This window comes from Cryptotermes secundus, unplaced genomic scaffold (genome assembly GCF_002891405.2).
Source record: "Cryptotermes secundus unplaced genomic scaffold, Csec_1.0 scaffold842, whole genome shotgun sequence".
Lineage (NCBI taxonomy): Eukaryota > Metazoa > Arthropoda > Insecta > Blattodea > Kalotermitidae > Cryptotermes > Cryptotermes secundus.
Window position 1 is genome coordinate 159,810 of NW_019736407.1, and position 18,859 is coordinate 178,668.

The following is an 18,859-nucleotide window of genomic DNA, read 5'->3' on the forward strand; positions in this document are numbered from 1 at the left end:
GTGGGTTTAATCTGTCTCTATTAAATGCTGTTCAGTCTGTCCTTACTGCATGTTATTATCTGTAACCACGGGTTTCTTATCAGTTCAAAACTGTAGGCTAATATTTATTTTTATTGAAATTATCACTGACTTTTTGATTGTACAATCTATTCTTGTTGCGTCCCTACCGATAGGATGCAAAAACGTTTATTACCGTCGCCATGTTTGTGTGATTGATCTTCTCTCTCTCTCTCTCTTTCTGCAACTAAAAACTCGAGAAATGGCAGACGGAATATTGCGTACTTATACTGGGTGATTTTAATTATTGTCAGAATTTCCATTTACAGGCCAGGGAACCCCCGATAATACTTTAGAGCCATTCTGTATGTTGCGCAGATTTACCTAAATTTGTCTACTTTGAAAATTGTTCAAAATCGGACAGAAATAATGAACTCTTCATATGGAAACTCAACATGGGTTTCTGCGATGCTAACTCAGCAACAAACGTTCCCAACAAAGCTGTAGCAGGAATGAAACTTGTACTTTATGCACAATTCACGATACTATTACCGAGATATGAAGCCACAATTGTTATGCTATACGCACTTCAACACATAGTGGTAATTATATGTACCACCTCCTTTAACATTAAAAGATATCTGATTTTTCCAACACATTGTATTTATGTATGCCATAATTCCCGAAGTGAACTAATCATTTCCGTAACCATAATTAAATTGTTTCTCCACTTCACGTGATGTTCATGTTCTGACCGCATGCGATCATTATCACGTGAATATGGAAGTATTCTTTTCCTGTTCTCTATTAGTTAAGCACTATGCCTTGAAGACATACTGGGGAGTGGAGGTACAGCTCCACCTTTCTTGACTTTGGTATTAGATGTAGGTGAGTGGTCAGCTACTCGCTCCTACCGCTTTACCCCCGAGGCAAGAGCCCCCGGTCCCAATTAGATAGGAAGCTGGGAGAGGGTCCCCAGTGTCGGTCTGGACTCTGTGCAGACTGAATATAAATAAATTAAACTGAAACGTATTGTGAATTGCCGCATAAAAGCCGGAACATCGAAGTCGTTAAACAAGAGACATGTGCATTGCCAGGCAACGGCCCAATGAGCGCTGTTCCCGTGGCAACCAGTGCTCTAGAGATGGAATCGGCGTGTTGCCTTGGAATGAAGGCACGTTTCCGAGACAACACGGACGTGGCCAGTACGCTGGAGGCACGAAATAAGGACAAGAATTCGATCTGCTCTGTAAAGCCTGTACTGACAGAGGACTTGTGTGTAGTACAAAAGGAAGAATTTTCAATAACCTGTTATGTGTGCGAAATATACACTTGACAAAAGGCCAAGCGTATTCATAAGAGACAAACCCATCTTCACGTCGGGAAAGGATGTTACAAAAGGAATATTTACTGCAAAAGTTCAGTTCAGTGATTCCGAGAAAACGCGGACGTGGCCAGTACGCTGAATGCCTCTACGTCGGAAACGCAACAGATCGCTTCGAGAAGGTGTCTTCTAGACTGTCCGACATAAGCTGAACATCTTCAAGGAACAAATACGAGTACACCTGGTTTTCAGCTTTTGGACAAGGTGGTAGCGAAGTTGATTGAGGCACTATGCTACAAGCTGGAAGATCGTGGGATCGGTTCCTGATAAAATGATTGAATTTTCAATTTGCCTAATCCTTCCAGCCGCACTATGGCCCTGGAGTCGACTGTTCCTCTAACAGAAATAAGTAATACGAATACNGGGGGGGGGACGGTCAGTCGGCAAGTAAAGCTGACAACCCTGCCGCCATCTGTGAGCTGATTGCCTAGAAAATATGGGAGCCCCTACGTCTCACAACCCTATGTGCTGTAACCGTTCCTCTGCCGTGCTGCCTATTTAAATATGATTCATGATATTAATTTGAAATGTAATTGTTTGAATGTAAGGACAGGAACAGGTGTAGCGAGATTTAGGTCCATCCTTGCATTTAAGAGTTAGCGTTTTCCCACGCTTACAGCAGAGACTGGAAGACACCCCACTGAGAAATCTCTTAGAAAGTTACGCGAAAGAATAGCTAAAAATCATATTGTATACTCAATGCTTGGCATCTAGTACATGCCACATTTTAGGAGAGTGATAGTTTTACGGTCCCAAGCCACGCTGCACATTCGTCATTTTTTTGAGAGGAGTTCGTTAAGACAGAATTTCTTTACCCCTTTGTAAGTGTTAAAGTGATTGGAGGAATGTCTAATTAGAATACCTCTAAATTTTAAACTGACCAATCACGGAAATTTAAGGGTGTGACAGAGCAGGGATACTGGTGAAAGCCAGGACTTGAACGTCGGGGGGAAGCGTCAGTGGGTAAAGGCAGTCAAACACCAGACTCAGTAGAGACCAGACGTGAAGGAGTCCAACACTAGACTCTGAAGATATCAGACGTAAAGTCACATACCGGGGCTCAGCGAGAGCAGACGTGAAGTCCCATATCCGGGGGCTATCTAGATCAGACACACCGGGGCACGTTGAAATTTGAGGCAAAGTGTAGAAGTCAGTCAATTGCCAGAATTAGAGATAGAAACTTAAAGGGTTATCAGCCAACTTTGTAGTAACAAGCTGTAATGATATACAAGTAATAATCTGTTGTGAAGTGTGAAACAACGGTTACAAGTATAATAATAATATTAAACCAGGAAAGGGCTAAATTTAGAAGGTGGCAAACAGTTCGACAGGAACAAGTGTTTGATAAACTGTACTTGTAAAAGTGTTGCAACTGATCAATTGAAATAATAATACCTCTGAAATTCAAGTGTGGTGATGTTGTATATAGTGTCCTACCTGCCCTTCGGAGTTGTGGCCCGTTAAGACCTTGAGACAGAGAACTTAGCTCTGCCGCTCCCAACAACCTCACCCTTGAGAAACCTATCAACCCTGAGAAATTTAATCCTATCAACCCCTGAGAAAATAAATTAAGAAGAAACGACAAGGTAGGTGGCGTCAAGAAGAAGATGGCGGAAAGGAGCAGTTAAAGTGCCTCAAGGACCTGTTACAGGGTTAGCTTTACTTTCACACATTTTATTTTTAGGGCGGTTGATGTCATGTGGTGCTTACATGTAATGCTCATGGAGAAGAACCTCATGAATTTTTCTCCTGAGAGACGCAGAGGAACTAATGGTGATCATGTGATGGAAGATTTGTTAAGGGACGAGGGATAATGTCTAATTGTGGGCCTTCTTGTCGACGGCGATGAAGTTCCTGGTTCCATAAGAGAAGTAAATATCGATTGGCTGAATAACAAATGCTGCAGAGACAATTTCTGAAACACACTGGTTTATCCAGTTTCTGTGGCTCTGCAGTTCTTTTGTTAGACCTTGGCCGGTTTTTCAGTTTCTTAATCTTATACGGAGTCGGTAGCACTCCTTAACTGGGGACCAGCCCGTCGTAAGGCCGTTACCTACACACAGAACAAGACAACCAAGGAATAACGCATACAGAAATCCATGCCTTGAATGTGATTCGAACCCACTATCCCAGTCCTCAAGAGAGCGAAGACAGTTGATTCATGCTTCAGACCGCGCGGTCATTGTGATCGGCAAAATAAATGCCAACAACACGTGGTGTTCCAAAGCAGTCACCCATCCAAGTACTAACCAAAGCCTATGATGCTTATTTGGTATCTGAAGAAAACCTGTATTTCTGCATGGTATCGCTTTTGAAATGTGTAATTTCTGTTTCTAAGAACTATAAGGTATGAATGCCCGAGATTTTTATAGTGGATGATATAATTTGCTTGACATACAAAACACATCAATCATTTTGAAGACAAAATGCGCCGTAAATCCATTGAAATACTGAAAATAAAACAATCATCTTAATACGTTTATATATTGCTTATTAGTATGTATCATGTTAAGTAGCCCTATATATAGATGTGTCTTAGATAATGCGGTTATTTCAGCGATTTCTCAGAAGGCCCGCAACAAGCCCCATGTGACATATGTGTTGGGCAAAGTGATACTGGGGCCAGTATCTCTCCGGGCGCCTCAGTATTCCTCTGACATCCTTCCACGGTACTCCATGTTCTCATGTCATCAGGGGATGATCCATTTGGTTCAAATGTGACTGCAGCTCCAAAGGACTCAACCTCACCCCATCCTACAATTGATGGTGATGATGATGCGTGCAGAAAAATATGCACTTCAGTTTCAGGCACTATTTCTGCTGCTCGTGATGACCACTTACATTTAACTTCTGTTAGTCCTGGGTCTCGAAACACACAACATTCAGAACACAAACCTAGTGGGACAAGCTGTATGCAGGAAACTGCAGTTCCACACTAAAATGACCCGTCTTTGAAACTCCACATACAAAAAATTAGTATACCATTTTTAACTACTGAAACACATAACTAAGCATTTTAAAATAAATAAAGATTAAAATACTGCCTAATCTAGCGTAAACACGTCTCACAACCACGGTTACTATAAAACATGCCGAGGTTACTTAGCGACTATCTTTACGATCCCAACTCTCCTCTTATGGAAGGAGTACCCGAGTTAACTTTCCTGGGCGTGTCTTCATGGGGAACAACCTTTATCTTCAGCGTCATATCCTACGAAGCACAGTTTGGGGGCGACAGGGTGGAAAGCACGGACTGATGACATACATAGATGGAGAAACTGATGGATAATATATAGCAATAATAACAATAACAAATTTAAAAATAAAGATGTCCTCTCTTTAATGAACTGCCACGCTATGTGTGGGAACTGGAAGATAAGCTCTACGTGTTCCTAACTCCAATATTAGTTCTGGGTGACTGATCAGCCTCACGCACCGGCCGTTATACACCAGGAAAAGAGCTTCCTGCATCCAATGGATATTGGGAGGCTGGATAGAACCCGGAGCCGCTCTGGACACTGAAGAAATAGAAAAATCTCTTCCCCTGCAGCGTTTGTTCAGCCCGAGTCACTATCCTGACTGAGCTACCAATATGCAATAATGACAATAATAATAAATAAATAATTGTTGTACTTGACGGCAACGGTGGCTCGATTTTCGGGGACGTCAGTGCAAGAAGTGACGGGCTTAGCAGAACGAATAATGGGGATATTCTACGTCACATTACCCAAAACACTTTTTTTAAGCTTGAGGGACGGAAGTGATCTTAAACATCTGCGGCCTTTACCCACAGGCATTCTCGAAAAATGGAGACATCACGTGAGGACCCGTGGACACTTCCATATCGAATACTTCCTGTTCTGTTGTTATACCCGTGCACGTTATCCGTACGAATTGGTAGTAATTACGAAGAGAAGCAGAAGATTGCTACAATAACCTTTAGTTCCTTGTGTCAGTAAATCAGTAAGAAATAACATAGCGTTTCTACAAAATGGAGCTCCAGCCAGGGAAACATTCCGTGAATTTCTTCTTCCTTTTATAGGAACATGTTACAGCTACAGGAGTATAGAGACAGTAGGTTCCTGCTGTCACCGTACAGCCTGACAGGAAACTGCAAAACTGGACCTTCTGCTTTTATAAATTTTGTGAACTCATGCTATAGGATGATCAATAAATATAGTCTTAAAAGACTTAAACGCAAATATTTCTAAATTCCGGGGCATAGTTCCGTATAGTTAGTAAAAACTCAGCTGACGTTTCGGAGCAGCATGTCCTCTCCATCTTCAGGGACGAAGAATAAACAAGCAAGGAACTTCATGCCACCTACTTTGTTCTGGTTTTACTTCGGTCACCTCCCAGCATTCTAATTACCGCCATATAACCCCAACGTACAGACCATACAAAGCTGAGTGTCAGTGAACTCACAAGAGAAAACGTTCACACAAAAACTGCAATATAACCAGGGTATAAATATAGAGAATGCCGATCACGGTAGCCGAGCGGGCTAAGGCATGCACTGTCTTCTCTCGCTCGGAAGCCGGGATCGTGGGTTCGAATCCCACTTAGGGCATGGATGTTTGTGTGCGTTTTTCTGTGTTTAACTACAGGTAGAGGCCTTGCGACGAGCTGATCACTCGCCCAAGGAGTCCTACCGAATGTGTAAGATCTAGAAAAACCGAAGTGAACGGAGTTCATGGAGGTAGGCCTAGGCCCACTGGGGCTGTACTGCCAAGGTGGGGGGGGGGATCAATATAGAGAATGATTCTAAATTATTGTCGGGGTTTATGTGCCTGTAAAGGGAATCTACAATAATTTAGAATCTAGCCACCTATTATACAAACCATAACTGCATATTTACTTGCAATACTCAAAAGTTCTTGGATGTGCCAACTGTAACCGATCTGCCAACCCCAGCTGGATTTAATTTAGTAGCATGTTTTGATCCAGGTAAATTAACATGTTCGGTTAGGTTTACTTGTAACCTACAGCAAATGGACGAGAGGTACATAGGCTATTTCCTGCCCTCAAGAAGCAGTTTTAGCCCAAACCCTCGGATGAAATTAACACAAAATTTTACTTGTCTGAATCCTTTGAGAATACAATATGTGACAGTTTTGAAGCCATAACTTAAAAGATGGGTGGTCTCTCAACCCCAAGCCAAGCTTAACATTTCTCAAGCTACTGAAAGGATTTACGTTAAGTTTTAGCGCCTAAATTCCCTGTAATACCTAAATGGATTGGGGGAATACTTAATTAGTGTACTCCCATTTTTTGAAAATCATCAATCCACGTAATTTAGGGAGTTGACTTGTGGGCCGAGACGACTCTAAGAGTTTCGAGGAGAAGGCATTCTGCAAATGTCGTATTACAGATCGCAAACCAAGCGGACGCAAATTCAATCTAGTGCGTTAGTGGTGTCCACTATGGACAACAGTTTAATAAAGTGTCTTGTGGAACAAAGTGTGTGTGTGTTATAACAGGAGTTCCCACTTCCCTTCCTGAGCGAGACCCTACCAAACGGCCTGAGAACTGAATCCTAGCTCTACCGACGAAACTATCTACCCACGACCGCTACACCCTTATCAGTCCTTCACACCTCTCATATATCTGTAAACTGATAGTAGCATTTACTGGCGCCCAAACAAAACTCATTACCCTAAAGATCAGAGGTGTGTAAGCATGATAAGTGAAGCTGGGTAAAGCCAGCTGTAGCCGCCACCCGTAGCAGTCCAGCAGCCAGCGACGTAAAGACCAACGCGAGAGGACGAGTAGAAGAACATGATGCCCAAGGTAAGGGCTAACGGTTACACAATAACGCCACTTTTTCACATACTAAATATATATATTACATAGATATACGTTAACAGTAACGAGATCCATTGACAAAGTGCGGACCCAGTCATTACCACAACTACACATTTTACTGAAGTTTGTTTTCTTTATTTTGCTAACATATCGTAAGATACTGTCAGCTTGTACGTGTATGAGTGGGATTATAGACGGGGTTTGGACTGATGATCGGATTTACTGGACTTTGTGATATAGCGCGTGACCGCAGGTTACAATTCACCGTTACACACACACACACACGAACTCACACAAACAAGCACAATAATGTCCACAATCATGTCTTCGCTAGCCGTTGCTCGGTAGAGGCTGCAATGGCGGGCGTTAGCCTTCCTCTGGGTTTCCGAACGGTTTCTTTGCCTCAGCTACCAGCTTCTAACAGCAACAGCTCACAAGGACTGAACTGCAACAGTCCTCTTACCGACTAACCAACTCAACTCAACTGACAGATTGAACTGTCACTAACTGACCTTCTTGAAATATTTCGGCACGGACCGCACAGAAAACACCTTTCCTCTGTTGCTCTTTACAGGGCGTCGTCTAGTTGTTTGTGTCGCGGACTTTGCCTATCAAAGGGACTACATGCCACACTACATTTATTCACGAGATAACCTCAACTTAAATGTAAACATTGAAAATGTATTACAGCATCCTGCTGCACGTCTGTTTTTCTCTTCTTATTTCAGGAATTACCAGTGTCGCTAAATAAACCATAAATAAAATGTATACATACCTTGTTCAATGGAAATGTGAAGGCCCTGTGTCTGTGTGACACAATATGAACGGTTTGTCTTCAGATGCAGGCGTAGATGATAAAATCTCAACCAGGGTTCAGAACAGTACAGCAGGTTTAAGATCACAAGCGATGTTCGAAACAAGACAAAAGTATGCGAGCAAGGCCATCTCCTTATATATCCGTAAGTCCAGTTGACGTCATCTGAAGGACGTGATACAGGATTGAGACGTCACGCAGATGGGCATTACTCATTACACTATCATACTCCTCTTGCTTTTAGTTTCATAATTCCATGAATATGGACCCTTATTGAGAAGTTCATAGTCGCACAGATTGTGAGAAACTCTCCCCCTCCTTCATGGAACCCGAATGTTCATTATCGTGTTCCACACACCCCGTGAAGGGCGAGGTTCTGTGTGACATATCGTGACATCTCGGTCTGTTAGCTACAGCAACTGGACTCTGAACTGAGAGTTGGCTTTCACGGCATCGGAGTACAGGTCCTTACTTCGTGCCTCTAGTGTATTGCTGGCCACAGTAACACGGGCGACTCCAGGATATTGACATGGAGGGGAGTAGGATATTTGCCCACAAAGTTAAGGTCAGATCGTTTATGAAACTGTTTTTTATTCGTTTGTCTCTTGAGTATTTACGACAGAAGAATAATTTGTTTTAAAAAAATATTTGCGATCTTGCGACGGGCTGATCCCCCGTCCGAGGAGTCCTACCGACTGTGTACAGGATTAAGAAACAGAAAGATGGGCCAAAGTCCAACAAGGGGCTATAGAGCTGTAGGTGGATAGTGATTACTCCTTGTTAGATATAATAGTCCTATTTTTCCTAGTAGACGCCGATTAGATCCTTTGCGACGAACCAAAGAATTTGACTGGTGAGGTAGAATTGAAAGCAGCCTTCCGCTATATCCATTATCTTTCACGCGGTAGCCCTGTTGGTTGAGGCACTTTGCTATAAGCCGGAAGGTCGCGGGTTCGATATGCAAAAAAAGTCATTGAGTTTTTCAATTCATGATACTTCCAGCCTCACTATGCCTCAGGGTCGAATCAGCCTGTGACAGAAATGAGTACCAGGAAACTTCGTGAAGCTAAAGGGCAGCCGGCGGAGGCGTAAAGCTGACAACCTCACCGCCAACTGTGAGCCGATTGCCTAGAAAATGTGGGAGCCTTGAAGTCTCACAGCCATATGGACCTCCACGGCCTGTTACAGGGTGGCTCTTTCTTTTGCCTAAAGATAGAGTCACGTTTAAAATTACAATTACCACACCATCGAGAATCTCAAATAGTGTGGTAACTTTTCGACATGTATTTGAGAGGTGCCCGGATAGAATCTCGGACGGAACACAGATTATCCTGACACATTTTCCTTGGTTATCCTCAGGATCTAGGCAAATGATGAGAAAGTGCCTGAAAGTAGACCAGATCGTCTTTTTCCAATTCGACCGATCACCCCACCATTCGCAGTGTTGGCAGCAATGTAAATCACTCGCAAAACAAAATTACTGACGGGCTACGTGCGTTGGAAGATGGTTCTGCAAAAGCGACACAACGGACAAGACAAGCTTATGGTGCTGCTCCAGCTTTGTTGCCTCACACCTGCTCAGTTTACTTATCCATGTAAGATGATGAAAGATGCTTAAAAGTTGCACGGAATTTTCACGAAAAGTCATGCTGAAGGTCTGTACGCGAACAAATATTTCATGACCGCACATGGTGCAATGTGTGAAGGTAAAAAGTACTGCTTGCATTTTCACGGTGGGTGATAAGATAAGCATGGAAGGAAAAAACGCCAGCAACAAGGTGACTCAACTTGCTGCTTTTGCGTATTTGTCGTTTCATGTTTAGCACATCTTCGACACTGATGATGAAGGCAGTACGTTCCCCCGAAATATAGGCGAACTGCTACCGGATTACACGGCGTCACACAGTTCACAATCACCGCTGTAAGAACCTCGAATTCAACAGTTGCATATTTCTTGCAGTTTGTGGCACGGTGATACAAAAATGATGTGATAGACGTGTGTTCTCCACTGGTGGAATGGTGATTAGCTGGGGAAACTTGGAAAGTGATTCAGAGGAAAGCTTGTTCGAGTGACATTTCGTTCACAGCAAAATCACATGAATTCATCTGGGGTCGATCACAGCGCTCCCCGGTCAGGAGTCAGCGCCCCTAACCGCATGAGGTATGACATGGCCCTGGCAATGATGTTGTTATAATAATAATAATAATAATAATAATAATAATAATAATAATAATAATAATAATAATTCATGTAGCTGAGTCCTTCTTGAGAAGCCGCCAATTGTGCAGCTACTCAACAACTTCCCAGCATTTATTGGAACCTGAAGTTTCACTACCGTGTTCACAAGAGCCCTCCACTGGTCCCTATCCTGAGCCAGATCGATCCAGTCCATACCATACCATCCTGTCTCCTTGAGATCCATTTCAATATTGTTAACCCACCTACGTCTTGATCTTCTTAGTGGTCTCTTTCCTTCTGGCTTTCCCACCAACATCCTATACACATTTCTCTTAACCCCATTCTTGCTACATTCCATGCCCATCTCATCTTCCTTGACTTGATCATAAAAATTGTATTGGCGAAAAGTACAAGTCATGAAGCTATCCAATATGCATTTTTCTCCAACCTCCCGTTACTTCATCTCTCTTCGGTCCCGATATTCTCCTCAACACCCTGTTCTCAAACACCCTCAGTCCATGTTCCTCCCTTAAAGTCAGAGACCAAAGTTTCACGCCCATACAGAGCCACAAGCAAAATAATAGTTTTGTGTATTCTAATTTTTATGGTTTTAGACAGGTTAATAATAATAATAATAATAATGAAAAGAATAATAAAGGTAAAAAAGGAAAAGTTTCACCTTGCTTATCTAATTAAGCACCACGCCTTGAAAACATACTGCGGAGCAGGGATATAGCTCCAGCTTTCTTGACCTCGGTATTAGATACAGGTGACTGGTCGGCTTCACAACCCAGCTGCTTTACCCCCAGGGAAAGAGCCTCCGGTACCCATTGTAAAGGAGGCTGTGTAGGCCCCGGTGTTCGTCTGGGCACTGTGCATTAATTAAAAATCTCTTGCCTCTGCGGGAAATCGAACCACGGCCTGCGAGCCCCTATAATAATGATGGTAATTACCATTTGAACTGCAGCGCCAGTAATATTAGTTGCGAGAGGAAGCCTATGAAAATCATTTCAGAAGTATGCAGATGACATGCCGGTAAATTCTCCAAGGCACGATTTCAGAGGACAGCAATTCTAGAGCTTTAATTCAATTTCAGGCGTACTCTTCATGAAGCTATTACGTATGAGCCTCAGGGACAGTAGTTCGCTCTAGCTTATGAAGGATACTCTGTAATTCGGAGTGGTGATACTGGTGTTGATGATGATGATAAGAAATAAGCAAACACTCAAGCAGGGGATAAGTGTGATTGCTGGAAAAATTTTAATCTCATTTATGTGATGATGATAAGAAAGAAGCAAACACTCAAGCAGAGATATATGTGATTGCTGGAAAAATTCAGATCTCTATAATGTGACACCGTGTCGTCGGGTTCATTTCGGAGGGACGTATTACCTCCAACTAAGGGTCGAAAAGTTCGTCAAGTGAAACGTGCAGCAGGGAAGCAGGGATTCTGCGGACTACAACCAGAAGACAGCACTCCCATTGTTAGCGCAGTCAGAACCTCAGATAGTTGTGATGTTTCTGTTTATCGGCATGTCATCACTTCTGCTCATGTGACGTTGATGCACCGGACTGCTTGCATCACGCCTGCCCTCGCTTGCATTGTCATGCGGAGAGGAAGAGTCAAGGAGCAATGGAGAGCAGCCCCTAATTGTGCAACCATAGCAATTTATGAGTAGTTAAGTATAGTTGTGCATGAGGGCGAGGCACACCGATGATACTAGCAACCGCAATATCCGAGAATTTTTATCAGACTGAGTTGAACCCGTGGAACTGAATGCAGCAGCTCAAATTGAGGAAACGGTAATGCAATTGCAACGCAACTCGCGGAGGAATGAAAAACTGAACTCCCAGGCAACCCAGCAAGTCAGTCGTCTCACAGTTGTGTTCAAGCACAGTGTCATCAGTTGTAACCTGCTTCTGTAATTCATTTGCTACTTTAAATGGCATGAAAGTTTGACCAAGCTGCTAATTTTGTTTTTCTGAGGTTAACTGAGCAGGAACCTGGTATACGTGAATACATGCAGAGTATGCTAGGCAGGACAACATAGATTGGCTTGGGGAAAAGATTTCACATGAGATGAAGGAGTCTGGTTCCTGCTTAAGTTCTTTCGAAACAATATCAGCAGCTGATTTTAAATGGTCACGGAAGAGAAAAAATTTGATATCTCATTGGATTACGTTGAAGGCAGGACATTGGAGAGTGTAATTTCCGAGACGTTAAGGTAGAGTCGTGGTTTAGTTTGATTGGAATCAGTCTTTTGCTAGTAGTTGTTGCGTGAGTATTTCCGTGAGGCTTGGATCGATGAGAATGATCAGATTCGAGAGTCGTTTAGAAGATATTAACTGTGGTGGTGGTAGACCTGATAGTTCATTGAAAAATTTGTTGGGCTAGAAAATCGTGGTTTAATTTCGTTGGGATTAGAATAAGCAGTCGCTGTCTCAGATGGCGAGAGGCTGGTAGGTTGGAAGTAGAGTTGAAAGAACCTGATTTGTTTCATTCTGGTCCGTCACACTAACAATTACAAATGCAAAAACAACTCCGTCCAGTGTAACTATTTAAGTTTTAGCACTTGAAAACTCATCACCCTTACATGATTCGCACCTTACAGATCATCCTCAGAGGGCATCAATACTTTTTCCGGAAACTACTATCACAATAGGTGTTAAATTATATACATATACATATAATGTCTTAAATACACAATGTTCAACTTCTCACAATCACAGCAGCCTTCCTGGTATTAAAATTTTTTAAAGTTTTTTAAAAACTTTGTTGTTCAAGATTAAAATTTATAAACCATGCAGGTTCATGTCTTTTTTGTCTTTTTGGAGGTGGCTGATCTTGTGCCGCCTGTCTATCACGAGAACTGAGATTCTTAGTATTGTCCGTGTTTCTTCGTGGCTTGCTGTGTTGTTTACACTGTTCAGAACTGCGGAACTGCCTTTGCAGTTAGAAAAGGCATTCCTCATAACCATGTAGACCTCTAGCAGCAGAATAATCATCCAGTTAGTTCAATCAGTCTCGATAACAATCGAACAGACAATCTCCTTTCTGAATCTCCACCGGACTGCGGAAATTACACTCTCAATGAAAATAATTCACGAACTTACACTCACCGATCCTCAACCTTTTAACTCTCTAACTCGAACTTACACTGGTAATTTTATCTTTCTGAGTCTTTTCGAGCAACTGACTAGCCAAGATTTCGGATTATGTAGAAAGCAGGAGGAAAATGAAAACATGAACCAGAGTTCCAATTGACTCACCCCTGGGACAGGACGGGAACTGGAGTCCACTCATCAACTTCTTTCCTGTGTCATATAAACAGCCGTGGAGTTCCACAGGGTCGTGGAGTTAGATTCGAGCGATTGGCAGTGAGTGTAAGTTCTGAGATTAGAGGTACGATTTAGGAGGATTGAGAGGATTGTCTGTTGGATTGTTGTCGAGAGTGATCGAACTAACTGGGTGACTATTCTGCTGCTAGAGTACAAGTATATTGGTCATTCAGCCGGGTTGTGTGGGTCAAGTGAGTTAAAGTGTTCACTTCCTCGTACATTAGCCGTAGTTAGGAAAGTGTGCAGAACCTATACAGCGAATGGCGTGGCTAGTGCATCGGGGCAACTATCAAGCAAGCGAAATGACGGAGCCGACCTTGTGTGAAACGCGGTGGAAGGCAATCATGGCTTCCTTTGAGAGGAACCACGAGAACTTAACAACTAATAATCCTGACTGCCAGGAAGAAATCGAATTACGTGCAACGGCTTGCGAACAATAGGGCAACCTATCCATACATCGCCCTCCATAAATGGAAAGGGCACAGTATGGAACCAACTCATAACAAAATCCAAGGCCGAGAGGACAGTGCTCTGTAAGCACTTCAACGGCAAGGCCCTCTTTATAGCCATGCTGCGCCTCTATGCTGCCATCCACAGGGAGACGCGAGAGTCTCTCCTGCTGGAACAAAAAAAAAAAGAATCTGAGGAATTTCGCGAACAAAGAAGGCGCAAGTGAAACTCCTCAGAAGAGCAGAAGAAAAAGCCGAAGACGACACCTGGCTCGAGGGACCACAGGATAAAATCCCAGGGTGAAGTACAAACGAAGAACTTCTTTGCGCCCCTGAGGACATCAGGAATGGACGTGGAGGAGACAGCCAACAAGCCGGGAGAACAGCAGCCATCGGACAACAAGTCAGTTAGGCCGCCTCCCATTGTACTAACCTCTACGACTAATCTGATGCAGTTGCAGAGGAAGGTCAAAGACCTAGTCACGGGAAATTTTGAGTTCCGCAACACCAGGAGCGGGACCAGAATTTTCACGAAGGAAATGTTGGACTCCTCAGCCATCAAAAAATTCCTAGAGTAACATCCTCTCATAATTTACCTACTATCTCAAGTCTGAGAAACCCATCAAAGCTGTTATCCGTCACCTTACAGAAAGTACTCCAGCTGAAGATATATCTGAGGATCTGGTGAGTCTGGGGTTTGATGTCATTAGCGTCAAACAAATGACAACCAGTACTCGGACTCCTCCAGAAGGAACAAATACCATTAATTTCAACAAAAAAATGTCTACGACTGCAGTGTTCTTGGACATCGAAAAAGCCTTTGATACCACGTGGCACTCAGGATTGTTGTATAAGTTATCAAAAGTGGAATTCTCGAACAGGTTGACCAAACTTATTCTGTCCTTTCTTTCTAAAAGTAAATTCAGGTTCTCGGTTGAAGGCGAAATGTCAATTCCAAGGGAAATGCAAGCAGGGGTGCCACAATGATCTGTCCTTTCCCCTACTCTTTTCAACTTGTATATAAATGATGCCGCCAAACTCATGGTGTTCACCTGGCCCTCTTTGCGAATGACACCTGCCTGTATGCGATAGATCGAGAGGAGGGTTTTATTGTTAGAAAACTCCAGCACAGTCTCAGCTCAATGGAGACCTGGCGTGAGCGCTGGAATATAAAAATTAATGAAGATAAGACTCAGGGGGTCTACTTCGCTCGTGGTCGTCGACCACCTGAGTCTTGTCTCACTCTAAATGGACGAAATATTCCATTTGTAAATAGTGCAAAATATCTAGGTGTAATTGTTGATAAGAGAGTGACATGCAGATTACACACAGAAATGATCGAAGCCAAGGCCTTCAGAACATTCATTAGAGTATATTCCCAATTCAAAACTGAGTGATTGAGCGATAATATTAAACTAACCCTTCACAAAGCTCTTATTAGATCCATAATGACTTATGCTAGTCCCGCCTGGGAGTTTGCGGCAGACACCCATCTAGTGAAATTGCAGTGCCTGCAAAACAAGGTTCTCCGCATAACTGGCAATTTTCCAAGGCGCACACCAGTCCGCGATTTGCACATGGCATTCAAAATCCCATATGTATATGATTACATAACAAAATTATGCAGGCAACAAACAGAAGTAATACAAAATCATGATAATGAGAATGTTCGCAACATCGGACAAGGCGAAGTATAAGAGGCTTAAACTTGGTGGCGGTCAGGCATACGACCGTTCAAGTGACTAGCCTGCCATGGGAGCGAATAATACGCACTAGAAATAGGGCATAATCTGCTGTACTGAGCCTGGACTAACAGAGGCCTTGTATATATTGTACATAGAAGTAAGAAATAAGTGTGTATTTGTAAATGTATGTAAATACAGACAGCGGACTTATTAATACAGACTGACTGACAAATGACAGACCGGACCTCTCGTCAGAGGGCGCCCCACATAGACAAGACAGTAATTTTCATTCAAAAGAAATGTGTGGTCATGAGCCCCAGCTGGCGCTCGACACCAAGACAGACAGACTGACTGACCGTCAGTTGCATCATGACTTTGACTTTGAGGTTCATGAAACCTGGAGGCTGCCACATTTCCTAGAAAGTGGGTTCACAGATGGCCGTGAGTTGTCAGCCTTATGCACTAGTCGCTCTTTACCCCCAGTCAGATTCCTTGTAATCATTTCTTTTTCTCCTCCCCTTGTTCCTGTTGTTCTTGAATTGTTTTAATTTTGTAGCAATCTACAAACAAAGAGTCTTCAATTTTTCCTACATACCACAACCTTTCCTTCTAATTTCTTTCCCAGCCCTCATATTGATTTTTTCAGCAATTGAATAAACCACATTTCTGGAATGTTGTTATTTCACATTTTAATTCTAATGTTTTCTCTCCTATATCTTTTAATAAATTCTTAATTATAACTTCTTCTCTAAAAATTTAATTTCTAATTCTTTCCTTTCTTATTCTTCTTCTCCCTCAATACTGTTCAAATATTTCATAATCACTGCCTGAAGTTTACTTCTGTTTTTCATTGTATGGGTTCATCTTCCAGTGTTACATGTAAAATATAAGTTCAAACCATTACGAATATTATGATACAAATATTAGAGTATATGTTGTATGTAAGTAATACACATTTTCTATGCACAAACATAATATAGTACACAGTTTAAGTGGTCCTCTTCTCTAGACCCAACCAGAAACCGCCTTCTGCAGTTACGTTGAAACCCTTCTGTATTACTTTGATAGGAATTGGTGTCTTGGAAACCACTTTCACGCTGAAACGTGACAGCAGGTGTGCCAACAATGATTTGGTTTCCATGAGAGCAAATCTGTTGCCTGGAACACAAAATCCATATATCCATAAACACCTAAGGCTTCTTATTCTATTATCTAGACATGTGAGCAAGCACATTTGCTAGTAATAATGTGTAAGGCCAGCAGTTGGTAGCATGGTGCAGATACTAAGTATCCAGTAAACTGTACAGGGACCAAAGGGCTCCAATAATGGAGCTACAATAGTGAGAACAAAAAAGAATGCCCAAAGTCAGTTACAGACCTCTTAAGGTTAGAGGAAGAAAGATTTATGCAAGGCGTCTCTTACTTCATCAACAAAAGATTTATTTAAAAAGAAAAGGAAATATAGGGACAAAATATTATTAGTATTTTCTTAGAATTAAGGTAAGAGACAAATTAAAAAATCTTGGGGTGACTGATATGATAGAATAAGAGATTTGTAATAATGTGGCAGGGGGCCAGATGGACATTTTTGTAGGGCAAAGATGTTGAGCAGCAATTGTTTCCTCAAGACATTTATGAGCAAAATATTTCAACAGGCATCATACTAGCAACAAAAATAAGTAGCATGTTGACAGCGGTGTGCAGATACTGCTGCCATACAACCTCAAGTTGATGTCTCCCATCTTCGGGATGAATTAACAAGGAGAAGTTCAGCACTTATATAAAATATTTTAACATTTTAGTGTTTTAACTTAAAATAGGTTCGGATGAAAAGTGAGAACTTGATAGTGTACTCAACTATCTCAGCATGTTTGTGCTTTTACACGTCAACATATTGTAGCAACGTCCACATGACAAACATAATTGTGAACATCAAAACAGCGACAGTGTTTCCATAACTGTAGCAAGTGCCTCTGATGATGGTTGTGTCAAACCGAAACATGTAAGGCAGAAATAATAATAAAAAGTGACCTACAAATTGTTACACTTGACGGACTTTCTATTAACTTTGTGAAATGAAGTATTTTGTGATAAATTTCTTTAAAACTTTGTGATCGCGCAAAGGTTAGGTTGTGTGCTCTTGACCTTACTATCGTCTTGTGGAGCTTATGCTTGTTATTCTGTATGTCACCAACAAGTTGTTTATTTGGAGTGATGTATATTAGATTTTCTTATGATGATATGTGTATGGCTGTTCCCTGTGTTGATATTGTCACTATGTTGTAGAAGCAGTGTAGACCAAACCGCTACAACATAGCGAGAATATCAACACAGTGAGAAGCCCCTCCAGTGAGCTGTTAATAAAACAAACACAGAGGAAGAATATGTTATTATTTACAAAAAATATGTAGACACCTAAGCTACTTCTCAGTGTAGTCACCACCAGAATTTAGGCACTTGTTGTATCAGGGAATAAGTTTCTGTATTGCCTGTGTCAAAGAAGTCTGCCGCCTGTGAGTTGAGCCATATTTTGACACCTTCCATCAACTCCTTGTTATTGTGGAAGTGTTGTGATGCCAACCAGTTGTTCAAGTAGGTACAAGTAAACTGGTGGTAGTCGCTCAGAGCGAGATCATGGCTCCTGGGAGAGCGGTCAAATAACTCCCAGTTGAAATGCTCCAACAGTCCTCGAGTGCAAGCAGACAGTCATTGTCATGAATTCAATGTCAGAATTCAATGCCTTTTGTTCTGAATGGAACTACGAAATTTCTTACTGTTTCACTGTACACTTCTGACATTACTGTGGTCCCTCATTGCATTAATTCCACTATCAGCACTCCTTTCCTGTCGCAGAAAACAGATGCCAGCAGCTTTCTGGAAAACGACGATTATTTAAACTTTTTTCGGCTTTTTTGGTGAATGTGTGTATATCCACTGCTTTGACTGCTCTTGGTTTCAGCATTCATAAATGAAATCCAGGTTTCATCATTTGTTACTCTTATGGTGTGACTGAGAAATTCATCACCATCTTTATGGTATCGCTCTAAAAAAAATCAAAGTCAAAGCCATTCTCTGCATTTTGTGAACACATTTGAGTACTTACAGAACACACCTTGTGCAAAACTTGTGATAATCACGTAGAGAAAAGTGCATGAAATTTGTTGATATTCACACGAAAGAGAACATTTGTTAGCCCATCTTTGAACA

At 42.0% G+C, this 18,859-nt stretch overlaps 3 protein-coding genes across 7 annotated transcripts in view; all 3 read right to left on the reverse strand.

Moving 5' to 3' along the window:
* LOC111869915 (cytochrome P450 9e2) overlaps positions 1-8,122 on the reverse strand; it is an 85,168-nt gene extending 77,046 nt beyond the window's left edge. Inside the window, exon 1 of the mRNA XM_023861794.1 lies at positions 7,962-8,122. The gene's annotated coding sequence lies outside the window, so the exon portion shown is untranslated. The remainder of the gene's footprint in view (positions 1-7,961) is intronic.
* LOC111869912 (cytochrome P450 9e2) overlaps positions 1-18,859 on the reverse strand; it is a 130,977-nt gene that overhangs the window by 39,386 nt on the left and 72,732 nt on the right. The gene's annotated exons all lie outside the window — the stretch shown is intronic.
* Positions 16,465-18,859, reverse strand: part of LOC111869913 (cytochrome P450 9e2) — a 30,099-nt gene continuing 27,704 nt past the window's right edge. For all 3 annotated transcript variants that reach the window (XM_023861789.2, XM_023861790.2, XM_023861791.2), the window contains one exon: positions 16,465-16,810. In XM_023861789.2, coding sequence (XP_023717557.1) covers positions 16,641-16,810 — 170 coding nt within the window. In that variant the 3' untranslated portion in view covers positions 16,465-16,640. The remainder of the gene's footprint in view (positions 16,811-18,859) is intronic.